The 14,630-nt window shown below is 44.0% G+C and overlaps 1 protein-coding gene and 1 pseudogene across 2 annotated transcripts; one reads left to right on the top strand and one right to left on the bottom strand.

Moving 5' to 3' along the window:
* The window catches only part of LOC119959368, a 74,955-nt pseudogene that overhangs the window by 57,832 nt on the left and 2,493 nt on the right, over positions 1-14,630 (top strand).
* Positions 6,078-13,822, bottom strand: LOC119959377 (oocyte zinc finger protein XlCOF26-like). Of its 2 annotated transcripts, XR_005459180.1 has the most exons (3): positions 11,460-13,822; positions 8,735-8,940; positions 6,078-7,480 (listed from the first exon to the last, which is right to left on the bottom strand). XR_005459180.1 is itself a non-coding variant. In XM_038787674.1 (2 exons), the coding sequence occupies exon 2, from the start codon at positions 13,224-13,226 to the stop codon at positions 12,246-12,248; it is 981 nt and encodes a 326-aa protein (XP_038643602.1). In that variant the 5' UTR covers positions 13,227-13,548; positions 13,686-13,816; the 3' UTR covers positions 11,642-12,245. The 2 variants fall into 2 exon arrangements, 1 of the variants encoding a protein (XP_038643602.1); XM_038787674.1 differs by lacking the exons at positions 6,078-7,480; positions 8,735-8,940 and having other exon boundaries at positions 11,642-13,548; positions 13,686-13,816.

Below are 14,630 nucleotides of genomic sequence, written 5' to 3'. Positions count from 1 at the left end.
GAATCGCTCCCACGTGTGGGCCACACGGTACACAGTGGTTAGCACTGTTGCTTCAAATCTCCAGGGTCCCAGAATTCCCAGCTTGGGAATTCACTGTCTGTGCGGAGTTTGCACGTTCTCCCCATGTCTGCGTGGGTTTCCTCCGGGTGCTCCAGTTTCCTCCCACAGTCCATTAAATGTGTAGATTAGGTGGATTGGTCATGTTAAATTGCCTTGGTGTCCAAAAAGGTTAGGTGGGGTTATGGGTTAGGTTGGAGGTATGGGCTTTAGTAAGGTGCTCTTTGCAAGGGCCTGTGCACTCGATGGGCCGAATGCCCTCCTTCTGCACTGTAAATTCTATGATTCTGTTTCAGTGTGAACTCGCTCGTGTTTCTGCAGATTCGGTTTACCTTTAAATCTCTTTTCTCAGTCAGAACATTTAAAAGGTTTCTAATCAATGTGACCAAGTCGGTGTGTCATCAGGTGAGATGACTGAGTAAATTTCTTGTCACACACGGGGCAAGAGTACGGCCTGTACCCAGTGTGAACTCGCTGGTTTTGCAGAAGCTGGGATGAACATGTGAATCTCTTCTCATACACGGAGCAGGTGAATGGCCTCTCCCCAGTGTGAGTGCGTTGATGTGACAGTAACTCCTTTCTGCGTTTAAAGCTCTTCTCACAATCAGCACATTTAAACGGTCTCTGATCAGTATGAACAAGTTGGTGCTCCAGGAGGTGGTATGACTGAGTGAATCCCTTCCCACACACGGAGCAGGTGAATGGCCTCTCCCCAGTGTGAGTGCGCTGGTGTCTCAGTAAACTCATTTTACTTTTAAAGCTCTTCTCACAGTCAGCACATTTAAAAGGTCTCTGATCAGTATGAACAAGTTGGTGTCTCAGGAGGTCTGATGACTGAGTGAATCCCGTCCCACACACGGAGCAGGTGAATGGCCTCTCCCCAGTGTGAGTGCGTTGATGTAACAGTAAATCCTTTCTGCTTTTAAAGCTCTTCTCACAGTCAGCACATTTAAAAGGTCTCTGATCAGTATGAACAAGTTGGTGTGCCAGGAGTTGGAATGACAGAGTGAATCCCTTCCCACACTCGGAGCAGGTGAATGGCCTCTCCCCAGTGTGAGTGCGTTGATGTAACAGTAAATCCTTTCTGCTTTTAAAGCTCTTCTCACAGTCAGCACATTTAAACGGTCTCTGATCAGTATGAACAAGTTGGTGTGTCAGGAGGTATGATGACCGAGTGAATCCCTTCCCACATATGGAGGTGAACGGCCTTTCCCCAGTGTGAATACGTCGATGAGTTTCCAATTCAGATGGGTAATTGAATCCCATCCCACAGTCCCTGCATTTCCACGGTTTCTCCATGGGTATTGACAAGTTATCAGGTGCAGGTGGGATCCAGATTTGAGGTCACTGTCAGATCAGCCGTGATGTTATTAAATGGTAGAACAGGCTCACGGGGCGGAATGTCATATTGCTGCTTCTTTATTCCTTTGGTGCGAATGTCCTTATGTCTCTCCAACTTGGATCATCAGTTGAAGCCTGAGTACGGTGTCTCCCTGATGTATATGCTGCAATTTAATTTCATGCTTTGTGATTGGTTAAAGCTCAGTTCCAGCTAACGGTGGAAAATTACTTAGATGTCTGTGTCTCGGTGCTTTTCCAATCACAGTGATTTTCAAATTTTTTTCCAAAAGACAAAGCAGACAAACATTTCTCCTTCCACATTGAAAGGCCGGTCCTGATGAATCAAGTGACTGTCAGATCTCGACATGATGTTTGCATCTGCAAATATTCTGTAAAAGGAGATTACATTGAAATATTGTGAATATATAAGACACAAACAGGCCATTCTGTCACAGATTCTGCTGCTGTCAATACTCGGCACACATCTCCGACTGTCACACCTATCAAATCTCAGCCTTTCTCCTGATTTTCAATTCCATTTTCTCTCATGTGCTTGTCCTGTTTCCTTTTGAAAACATCTCAGCATTTTCCTCAACTCCTTTCCATGGTAATGAGTTGCACATTCTGAACTGTGATAAATAATTTTGTCCGTATTGTCCACTTGGACTTATTCGTAACTATCTTGTATTTATGACTTGTTTGTTGAAATGAAATGAAACGAAAATCGGTTTCAAATGAAGTTACTGCGACAAGCCCCTAGTCGCCACATTTCGGCACCTGGTAGGGGAGGCTGGTACGGGAATTGAACCGTGCTGCTGGCCTGCCTTGGTCTGCTTTCAAAGCCAGCCATTTAGCCCAGTGTGCTAAACCATGGTAATCTCTCACATTGCCCCCCTCCATTTAATCTTTCCTGGGAGCTTTAATATCTCATGTTACAAACGTCATCACTGTCAATGCAGGATAGAATTCGCAAAGAGACAAACCTTTCCGTTGGGTTCAGTTTGTTGTGTGCAAATTCTCCACTTCCAATATCCTGTAAAAGGAGTTTACAAAAGCCATCACTGTCAGTCCAGGATATAAATTCTGATCAGGCAATCGTAGTTTTTCTGGAACATTTTTTCCTTTCTTGTTCCCCCAAAGCTGTAAATCCCCATCCCACACACTCTCCCTCTTCCCTGGGCTGAAATCCAAACCCATCTCACCATCTGCACCATTTCCTTTTTTCCTCCCTCTCCTCTGCCTGGGTTCAGTTCTCCAGCTCCTGTCCGCTGACTGACAATAAAATCAATGGGTCTTATTGGGAGTTTGGGGCCTCCAGCGTGTGTTTTGTGAATCCTCCCGGCCCACCACCCAGGGTTTCCTTCCTTCCCACAGATCAGAGTCCTCACTGATTTGAGTGCAAAGTATAAGCTCTTATTTATTCTCCCCCCCCCCCCATCCCCATCCCCCCCATCCCGTGATGTGAACCACCCTCCAGTGTGTGAAGCAGGATGGTGCCCGTTAACCTGGGCCTGTTCCCGGGAGGGAGGGAGAAGCTCCGCAGCTGCAAACCAGGGAGCTGACAATGATGGTGAAGGGTTTGCTCCAGCTCACAATGCCCGGGGACTGATTGACGGCGGATTCAGACCAATAGGAAGAGTGGGCGGGGCTGGAAGACCGAACAAGAGTGACTGGTCCTCCAGCCAATCAGAGTGAATGGGAGGCGGAGCAAAGCCGGGGCTCTCGCTCCCTCCGCATCCACCCGGCCCTGTCTCGGGGAAAAGCCCGAGCAGCTTTCGCCGGTTCAACTGCTGTATCCGAGCTTCGTGTTTGGGGCCAACACGGTGTTTTTATGAAGTTTCCTGACCCATCCGCCGCCTCCATTCCTCCCTCATGACTCACCCGATCGCGATGTGACCGACTGAGGGTTTCCGCCCAACTGCTGGAATCCTGAGTTCTCAACGGTACTGCGCATGCTAGAGCTCACGTGGGAGTCCGGGCTCAGCCCCGCCCCTTATTCACTCCGATTGCTTGGAGGACCGCCACGCACACCCCTTTCTTCCTATTGGTCCAGACCTGCCGTCAATCACTCCTTGTGCATCATGAGCTGGAGCATGCGCAGTGCCAATGCTGGACTCGGCCGGGTGGGTTCACTGAAACCCTGTGGAGGTGCCAAACCCCAATAAGAAGTTTCCGCACCCGGCTTTGCATCGAGCGGGGGGACAGCTGCAGCCTGCTCCCGGTTACAGGCCTGAGTTAACGGCCGCCGTCTTTATAGAGGCTGCAAACCTGCAGGGGGCAAAACATCAGAGATAAAGTTTGTTCTGAAACCAATGGGATATTGTAAAACAGGAGGTCAGGGTTACAGTCAACAACAACAACTTCTTTTATTTAACACCTTTAACATCATAAATCATCCCAGTCAACTTCACAGGAACATTATAAAACAAAGTGTTGGGTTACGGGTATACGGGTTACGTGGGTTTAAGTAGGGTGATCATTGCTCGGCATAACATCGAGGGCCGAAGGGCCTGTTCTGTGCTGTACTGTTCTATAATTCTATAAAAAGTGAGACACCCAGACACAAAAGGAGATATTAGACCAGGTGACCAAAAACCTGGTCAAAGAGGTGAGTTTTACAGAGTATGAAAGGAGGTACGTTAGGTGGAGACGGGGAGGTTTAGGGAGGGAATTCAGTGCTTGGGGCCGAGGGAACTTAAAACCATGGCGGAGTAATTAGAATCGGGGGGTGGACAAGAGTCCAGGATCAGAGCTGTGCAGATATCTCAGAGGGTTGTGGAGCTGGAGGAGATGACAGACACAGGGAGATATGAGGCCATGGAGGGATTTGAAAACAAGGGTGAGAATTGACTGGGAGCGAATGCAAGTCTCGGTGTTGCTTTTATAAAAATTGTTGTTTTGAGAATGTTGGAATCAAATATATTTGATTCGATGTTCGAACTGTCCATTTATTAAATGTCCATTTATTAAAAACAAGGCAACATAGTCTAAAATGTTTCACCTTGTATAAGTTATGGAATGTGATTCACCCTAATCTCGAACGGCGTGAGAACAGGAGAACCTTCACTCCTGCCACCTCAGTGCCATGGATCCAGCCCTTGTCCTTGGAGAAATGTAATGAAAAGTGTTTGTCTTATCAGACTTCTGTGTTACTTTAAAACTATGTCAATGAATTTGCAGAATATGTGTTTTTTAATGCTTAATTTTAAAACTGGGGCTTAATATTTACGCTTAAACAGCTATCTTTTACCTATATTAGGTATATTTGAAATACCTGGCTTCTACAGTTCGGCCCTTTGATAAATCGAAAGATCAAGTGAGACATATCAGAATATGATAAAAGACATTATTAATGTGACAGGATAGGTAAAAGCGCAAAGAATAACTCATTCATATTGTCATTGCAGTTTTAAACAATAGAATGGACACTTAGCATTGCAACAAGCATTTCAACAATAATCATTAAAATTCTTAAAGAATCATTATTACAAAATAACAATAAATTAATCAAATTTGATTCTACTGATTCAGTATTAATAAATTATAGAATATGTTAATAATACAGTCAAATAATTGATTGATCAGTAACATTTCAACAATAGTATTTCATCTCAAATTCATCAATTGGGGGTGCAGTAGAGTTAGTGTGAATCATTCTGACAGTTGGTCCCCTGTGTTTAGCAAATAGTTCTTTGATACACTTAGCCCATTGGTATGTTATGTAAATGATGAACACAGCTACACAGGAGAATAGATTTTTGGATGTGAATCTGGTACATTTACAAAGCCAGTCAAATAACTGAAAATGAGTATTACGGTTAACATTTTACAGATCTTAACATTGATATACTGATTTAAAATTGATATCATGATTACAAAATTCAGCAATAAACAATTAATAATAATTTCATGGATACAAATAAAATGATTATACAATAAGAAGTTGAACATATGATCTAGTAATAAATGGTAAAATGATGATCAAAATTGATTATGTAATTTATTAATAAATTATTAATAATAATTCACTAATAAATGATAATGAAACTTTGTATTGGATGTGAATTGTCAAGTCTTTGACATCTTTTGGATTATACATAAAAGCTGTTGAAAGGTTTAATTTTCTTGCAGAGACAAAAAGGGGCGTATAGGGTGGATAAATTGGAATGATGCCATTCTCATCTCTGAACTTTTTATTATATTTGTCACTCAAATGGACTGGGAGTAAAAGTTGGATTGCTGCCAAATTCCCGTTATCAAGTCTCTTAGAACAATATGTTCTCTCTATGGATTTGCTTTAATCAGAGTTACTTTTCTGAAGTTTTAATTTCCAAGCTAATTCTAAACATTTATTTTAAAATATCAAACACAATAACTTATTGAATATATAACTGAACCAGTTTTGCGCTGTATCTTGGTTTTCTGTAGATGAACTAGTCGATTCTGTTAAAGGAAACACAGCTAACAAGATATGTTAATTTCTTAAAATTAATAAAGCAACATTCAGATTAATAACAGTTTTCTCAAGTTGACAGTTCTTGGCAACTTTTTAGCGATACGTGACTTGTCCCGTATCCCTGTAGCCAGGAGGCTGGCCTTCATCGTAGACCAGTCTGCAACCGTGAAATCTGAAACTCGCAAAATGGCCATCTTCAACACGAGAAAGAAATCTTCTGGAATTTTTTTTTCAAGTGAATGCAAGGCTTGGATTTATCGTTAACGGAGGAGAGGCAACGATTGACATGCCTTTGTTAGCAATTGAGGTTTTGGACTGAGGTTTGGGTAGGATCAAGTTTAAAGCTGCAAACAGTTCTGGTGGCTGTTTGGTGCTTAATTGGATCATGGCCAGCAGCATTTTGTGGTCGGTCTCAGAGTAAGATAACAGTTTGTTCTGGGGTAAAAGTGTCCTTGAGAGATAGTTCATTTGGCCAGACCCCCCTTGTGGAACCTCGATCAGTGTATTCATTGTTTTCATGTCAGTAGCAGCTTGCAATAATGTAAGATTTGATTTATTTATCACTGGTACACCTTAGCTCTTAGTTAACATCATTTTGAATTGTCCGGTTAGTGGCGCTGTTTACTTTGGAGAGTTCAGCTCATTTTTTAAACACAGATTTGAAGTCTTTTGTGCTGTTAATTTGTCTGTCAGTAATTTGTTACGACATTTCATGGTGTCCATGTCAATTTCCAAAATACATTTTTCCTCAAGTAACTGGCAATTTTGACTTTTGATTTGCTCAGTTTCTGTTTGCAACTGTTGGTAGTTTGACTCTGATTCAACAACTTGATGTTGCAATTCTGCGATTTGAAAAGATAACAATTGAACCTTAAAGGTTTAATTTTCCAACAATGTTTTAATTTCATCATAATGCTCAAGTTTGGATTTTGCATCTCGTAATTCCTCAACAGCTGCAATTAGTTGATCTTTAGTGGACTGAAGCTCACAATCGAATTTTGTTTTTGCATTTGTCTCTTGATGTTTTTGGAGCTGTGCCATTACTGCAAAAGACCATTTAATACGTCTTCCACCGTTTAACCGTGTGGTCTTACCCCATGCCTTCTTGATATTATCAAGGGACCACTGTCCTTTGGGGATATCATATTTTGATTCAATTTTTGTGGCAACTGCAGACAGTCCAAATTGTCTACAAATCAAAGATCCAAGATCATCAATAGAGACATCCGATACAGCACGACCTCCCTTGCACGTTGTGGGAAGTAGTTCTCTTCCATTTGAAGGTTCTGAAACTACTTTAGGAGCCATGTCCACCATAAACTCAGCCTTACACCCAATATTTTGGTCGTCAACTCCTTTTGCATATCTGTGTACACTACCGTGACTATTTTTTCAGTCCCATTTTATTTTAGATTCAATGACCGGCACCTGATTGAATTAACAATCTATAAAAAGGTCCTTTCTAAGGGGTCGAAGCACTGCTTGATGCAGCTATAAGAATGGGTCAAAAATATATTTCTTACCCCATTCTAGCCGTTTTCTTCCTGGCTGGTGCCTCCCCTGTTTGCCGAACGACACCAAGTTGATGGATTTAACCATTCGGTTGTCAGCAGCACTTTGAGATTACTGGAACTCAGCAGAAATTTCAGTTAAAACTTCTCAGGTGCAAATAGGAATTGTTTATTTGTCTTCTATTGATTACAATTTGAAAGTAATTATGAAAGGCAACTCGTAGACAATTTGAAGCTTTCAAAGAATCACAGAAATTATCTTCTTGCTGAGGCAAACAGCTTGACAATAACTTTAAAAGTCAAAGTCTGAAAATGAAATATGAATACAGGAGGCAGTGAATAGTTCAGATCAAAGTATAGATGATTCAAAAAGAGAGAAAGAAATCCAGCTAATCTTCAGCTTCAAACCAACACCACTCACAAATGGCCAAACAAAACTTTTCAGTTATACTGTTTCATATCTGTCTGAAGCCATCTAATCACACCCCAATATAATCCTAATTGGTTTGGGTTAGACTCAAACACATCTGATTTGACGGCAAGCCGTCCATCTTTAATATGCAACATTAGTTCTAATTGTTTCGTATCTGCATAAGGACAGGAATCTTGTGTATCTACAACTCAACCAGAAATTCCCAATGTTAATGAATGCAATATTGTCCAAAGATGTGCGGGTTAGGTGGATTGGCCATGCTAAATTGCCCGTAGTGTCCTAATAAAAAAGTAAGGTTAAGGGGGGGGGGTTGTTGGGTTACGGGTATAGGGTGGATACGTGGGTTTGAGTAGGGTGATCATGGCTCAGCACACAACATTGAGGGCTGTAGGGCCTGTTCTGTGCTGTACTGTTCTATGTTCTATTGTGCTTTATCAAGAACACAAAAACTGATTGTCTGCTGGCTTAGCTATTATAACAATAAAGCCTTCATGTCTATGGCTGTTGCTACGGGTCCTGCTCTGTCCTTGGACACTGACTTGAAAAATGTATTCATTAAATCAGTTAAAGTGTCTGTTTTAATCTAGTAAAGTGAATTATGCTGGTTCTATGAAACAGTTATGTTTTGAGAGTGTTAAAATCCTTAATTTAAAATGGTAAAACTGGGGCTTAATATTTATCCTAAATAACTATCCTCTACCTATTAGGTGTGTCAGGTAACAGTTGACTTCTACAGGTGGCATAACCGAGTGAATCCCCTCCCACATATGGTGCAGGTGAATGGCCTCTCCGCAGTGTGAACACACTGGTGCCGAAGCAGGTGGGATGACCGAGTAAATCCCTTCCCACACTCTGAGCAGGTAAATGGCTTCTCTCCAGTGTGAATGTGCTGATTCAGTTCAACAGGATAACTGAATCCCTTCTCATAGTACTCACACTTCCAAGGTTTCCCCACGTGTCCTTGTGTCTCTCCAGGTTAGATGAATAGTTGAAATCTTGTCCACACAGAACGAGTGTGTGGTTTCTCTGCAGTGTCAACGGTGCTGTTTCCTTCCGTGTTCAAATTCCAATGTTGATGTTCCGATAGTGACAAATTGGGCAACTCTATCAGATCCCAATGATTTGGTTTCAGTTCCCTGAAGCTGATTTAAAACAGGGAAAAGGGAGTGAAGAGAACCCACAAAACCACAAAGGCAGGTTTCAAATTGAGCTGAATCAATCTGGTCATTTGTGGGGTTGTCAGTCGGAAATAGCAACCATGAAAGCTGCTGGATTGTTGTAAAATCACAACTGGTTCACTAATATCCTTCAGGGATTTGCACCTGCCACCCAGTCTGGGCCGACACAAGTCTCTGGCTTCTATGAGAGGACAGCGAGAGAGGGAGTAGGAGAGTGAGCGGGGTAAAGGACAGGAATCTTGTGTATCTACAACTCAACCAGAAATTCCCAAACCCTTGGCCCCCACAAAGATTATTGTTTAAGTAGCAACATTTTAAAATTCTCACCCCTTTTTTAAAATCTGTCTCTGGCTGTGACCTCCACATCTCTGACAATGCCTGTGATTCCACAACCCTCCCAAATCTCTGCACTCTAATCCCGGTCATTTAAGTATTCCAGATTTTAATCGCTTCACCACTGGGACTGTTCTTTCCAATCCCCAGAACCCAATCTCTGGAATTTCCCCTAAACCTCTCCAACTCTGAGCCTCACTTTTATCCTGTACGATACTCCTTAAATCCAATCTCTTTAACCAAGTTTTTGAACATCTGTTCTAATATCACCTTATGTGGTGTTGCTCGTTCTGGGTGAGTGTGCTTAACACTCAATTTGGCTCTGTTTCGTTCCTTAGCTCTGGAGTCGCCAGGTATCGTTAAGATACCGCCACAAGTTTCAAGTTCAAGTTCAGACCAATAACTTCATACACCAGTTAGTAAGTTCAAACAAGACACGTTTACTATAATAGTTATCTACTAATTATGCATATAAAACGACAAGACTAGGTTAATCCTACCACTAACAGGTCAATACTGGAATAAGGGAACTGCCGATCAGGGAACAACGGCCTCTAGCTTTGTCCTGGATCGCAGGCTTCCAATCGGTGTGGACTAAAAGGGTCAGGAGTGTCTACTCTCGTAGCGTGCGTTGTGTGACACTTAATTGGTGGTGGCTGCTGACCAAGCCTCCTCTTCTCAAGGTCTTCTGCTGGTGATCAAGGAGAGCGCTGGCTAAGAGGAGCTGGTCAAGATGAGGCTGGCTGAGCGAGCGAGCTGGGGTCGGGGTCTCTGTCTTATAGCTCTCCCAGGGTCTTGCGCCCACCTGGGCGGACCCTCTATACACCCGCAATCTATTGGGTCTCTTCCCAATCGATTGATTTGAATTTCCCCAATAACGGGGCAGTCCCGCGATCACTGGGCAGTTCTTGGGGCTTATTGTTTTGGACTTTTCTGGGCGCTGAGAAGTCTGGCCTTCTATTCACTGTAGCGATTTGAGTTAACTTGTTTCCATTGTACCTGGGAATCACCCGGTATCGCCTCATTAGTATGCTAACTTGTTTTCTTTCACAGTGCTGCCTGGTTTCTGCAGCAGTCAGAATACACAAGTGCTATTGCAAGGTGCTTGCTTTTGCAACATTGATCATAGAATTTACAGTGCAGAAGGAGGCCACTCGGCCCATCAAGTCTGCACCGGCTCCTGGAAATACCACCCTACCCAAGGTTAACACCCCAACCCCATCCCCATAACCCAGTAACTCCACCCAACACTAAGGGCAATTTTGGACCAATCCACCTAACCTGCACATCTTTGGACTGTGGGAGGAAACCGGAGCACCCGGAGGAACCCCACGCACACACGGGGAGGATGTGCAGACTCTACACAGACTGTGACCCAAGCTGGAATCGAACCTGGGACCTTGGAGCTGTGAAGCGATTGTGCTATCCACAATACTACTATGCTGCTCACTTTCCCTGCATTTTCCCTGCATTCTTTGTAATCTTCCATTTTGTGTTGGGCAGTGGCCACCCCAGGTGGCTACAGTGGCTAATATAATCATAGCAAATAGGAGGAGGAGGCCATTTGGCCCTTCGAGCCTGCTCCGCCATTCATTACGCTCATGGCTAATCATCCAACTCCTTGGCCTAATCCCATTTTCCCCCATATCCTTTGATCCCTTCGCCCCTCGTGCTAGCCGCAGTGTCAAATGTTGGTTTGCAATGTTCAAAGCGTGATAAAAGGGGCGGCACGGCGGTGCAGTGGTTAGAACTGCTGCCTCATGCCGCCGAGGACACAGGTTCGATCCCGGCCCTGGGTCACTGTCCGTGTGAAGTTTGAACATTCTTCCTGTGTCTGCGTGGTTCTCACCCCTACAACACAAAAAGATGTGCAAGGTAGTGGATTGGCCACGTTAAATTGTCCCCTAATTTGAAAAAAGAATTGCGTACACTAAATTTATTTTTAAAAAGTGCAATAAAAATAAAACTTGCCATTGATCTGAACAATCTGATGCGCTAATAGCTACACTAACAATCAATTTAAGATAATCAGTCCAGCTCGTAACATGACTCATTGTATTTTGCTAAAAGCGACATGCTTTCATATGCAGGCACCAGTTCTCTGTAAACAAAAGGAATATGATTAAGCCTTGCAACTTTATTTGAATTACCCGAAAGCTCAAGGAACCTGTAGTTTCCTGTTGATTTCTCTAGTCATGTTTCAGCCAGTGAGAGTGCACTTGCGAACCAATCAGCACTCTTGACTCCTGTTGTATTAATTATGATCATTTGAAATTTGGCATTTTTCGGCTTGTCCTGATGAGTACAAAATGAAAAGCTTCAGCAACATTTCTCTCTTTTCAACAATTTTAATTTCAGTGCTAATAAGTGACTTAAGTTCTTTTAAGTTCCTTGAGAATTAAATTTGATAGTGGAGGTGTATTTGTGAAGAATGTGTAATTCGGTAAGAATTAGCAAGGATTAATCACCACTTTCTAATTGGAGATGTGAATCAGCGGAATCTTAGAGACAGTGGGGCCAGTTTAGCTCAATTGGCTATACAGCTGGTCTATAATGCAGAGCAGGTCAGCAGTGTGGGTTATTCAGGAAGGTCCGCCTTCTCAACCTTGCCCTTGGCTGGAGGTGTCATGATCGTCAGGTTAAATCACAACCAGTCAGCCTGTGGTTATTTGGATGACTTTACCTTTTACCTGGAGACAGTGTATTGTAGAGTTTGCAGCAAAGGTCCATTTTGGATTGAAGGAAAAGTTCATAAGTTTATTATTAACAAGTTATTCTTGAAAGTTCCTGAATTAAAGCAAAAACAAATCACAGATGGTGCTTTTTAAAAGGAGCATTGCAGCCCTGACAATTAGTGACAGATCCAGAATATTAAACTCCAGCCAGTTGTAGGGATTGTTAATTTCAGCAGAAACAAACCAAATATTGTCAGATTATCAATCCTGGATGTGATTAACAACAGAATCCAAACCCTGCAGACAGTTGTGAACTTGCTGGTGTGTCAGCAGGTGGGATGACCGAGTGTATCCCTTCCCACACTCAGAGCAGGTGAATGGCCTTTCCCCGGTGTGAGTGCGCTTGTGTAAATGCAGGCTGCCAGACTGAGTAAATCCCTTCCCACACTCGGAGCAAGTGAATGGTCTCTCTCCAGTGTGAGTGCGTTGATGTGCAGTGAGGATTGATAACTGCCTGAAACTCTTTCCACAGTACGTACAAATGAATGGCTTCTCCTCTGTGTGAATTCGCTGGTGTGACTGGAGGCTGGATGAATTAGTGAATTCATTCCCACACATGGAGCAGGTGAATGGCCTCTCTCCAGTGTGAACCCGCTTGTGCGCACTGAGGTTGGATGAAGACCTGAACCTCTTTCCACAGGAAGTGCAGCTGAATGGCCTCTCCTCAGTGTGAATTCGCTGGTGTGACAACAGGTTGGATGACAGAGTGAAGCCCTTCCCACACACGGAACAGATGAACGGTTTCACCCCTCTGTGAATTTGCTGGTGTGACCAAAGACCGGATGGACCAGCGAAATCCTTCCCACACAAGGAGCAGGTGAACGACTTACCCCCAATGTGAACTCGCTGATGTGCATTGAGGTTGGATGAACACGAGAACCTCTTTCCACAGGTAAAGCAGCTGAACGGTCTCTCCTCTGTGTGAATACGTTGGTGTAACAGCAGGTGGGATGAGGTTGTGAATCCCTTCCCACACTCGGAACAGATGAAGGGCTTCTTCCCAGTGTGACTCTGTCGATGGTATTCGAGCAGGTATGGATAATTGAATCCTTTACCACAATCATTGCATTTCCATGGTTTCTCCATTTTGTTAGCCCCAATGTGACTGCGTTGATGAGTTTCCAGCCGGGATGGATAATTAAATCCCTTCCCACAGTCCCCACATTTCCACGGTTTCTCCATAGTGCTGGTAGCCTTGTGTCTCTCCAGTTTGTACAATCAGTTGATGCTTCATTTACACACAGAGCACATGTACAGTTTCTCCCTACTGTGAATGGTTAAAGCTCTTTCCACAGTCAATTCACTGGAACACTCTCACTCGGGTGTGTGTTGTGTGGGTCTCGGGGCTTTTCCAGTCACACTGATGTTTGAAATTTTCATGCAAAGACGAGCAGACAAACATTTCTCCTTCCACTGTAAATGCCAACAGTATTTCGGTCCTGATGAATCAAGAGGCTGTGTCAGATCTCCATGTGAATTTCTGTAAATCCTCCTCAGTGATACCCTGTAAAAGCAAAACTAACTCTGAACAGACAATTCAAGTTTCTCTGGAAAATTTTTCCTCTCTTGTTCCCCAAAGCTGTAAATCCCCATCCCACACACTCTCCCTCCTCCCTGGGCTGAAATCCAAACCCATCTCACCATCTGCACCATTTCCATGTCTCCACTCTCAGCGCAGCCAATGATGGTGAAGGGTTTGCGGACCCACAAAGTGTTTCCAAATCCTCCCACCCACCGCCTGACGCTGACTCCGTTTCTCCGTGACAAACAAGGGCCGAGGCATCAATCACACTGCGCATGCTCCAAGCTCTTTGACACTGCGCCTGCGCACTAATGTGCAGCCCACAGCCGGACTGCGCATGCTCTGTCTCTCAATGCCCCCGGAAGTGATTGACGGCAGCTCCGGACCAATCGGGGGAGGGGGCGGGAGCGGCTGGTCCTCCAACCAATCACAGTGAATGAGGGACGCAAACTAAAGCATGCGCACTGCAAGTAATGGCGATTAAGATGTCCTTCTCTGGCGAATCCATACACGCGAAGAGAGATTGTCGGTACGGAGGGTGAGAAGGATCGGACAGCTCGGCGGGAGATTTCTTAAACATGTTGTGTAAACCGAAAGGTCACCATCTTTATTGGTGGCAACAAGCAGCAAGACGCATGCGCGATCGCCATCTTTTTTGGGGGCAATGTTTTGAATGACTGGGCGGAGCTTGTTACCCATTGTTCAGAATACAGACAGCCTGTCCATCAAACTGCATTACCCTGTAGAGACCCAAGGTCTTATTTGTGAAGCAGAGGAGGAAAGAGAAATAAACAAATCCTGGCCTCCGGATCCCAGTACCTCACGGGACGCCCTGCTCCTTGTGTTTAAAGATCTGTTCAGTCACATGAATACCAGGGAAGACACTCACAACCCTGAACAAAGAACAAACAAAAGTACAGCAGGGACAGGTCCTTCGGCACTCCAAGCCTGTGCCGATCATGATGCCCTGGTTTACTCCCTTATCGTGGGCAGGATTCTTCCAACCCTGGGTTGGTCTGGAGAATCCCCACGACCGGGCCATGCCCCCTTGGCGCCATTGGTGC

The sequence above is a fragment of the Scyliorhinus canicula genome, unplaced genomic scaffold (assembly GCF_902713615.1).
Source record: "Scyliorhinus canicula unplaced genomic scaffold, sScyCan1.1, whole genome shotgun sequence".
Lineage (NCBI taxonomy): Eukaryota > Metazoa > Chordata > Chondrichthyes > Carcharhiniformes > Scyliorhinidae > Scyliorhinus > Scyliorhinus canicula.
This window is presented reverse-complemented; position numbering and strand designations above follow the sequence as displayed.

What these genes read in the sequence shown, in the direction of transcription:
- LOC119959377 (XM_038787674.1), bottom strand. Translation starts at nt 13,226, where the DNA reads ATGGAGAAACCGTGGAAATGTGGGGACTGTGGGAAGGGATTTAATTAT.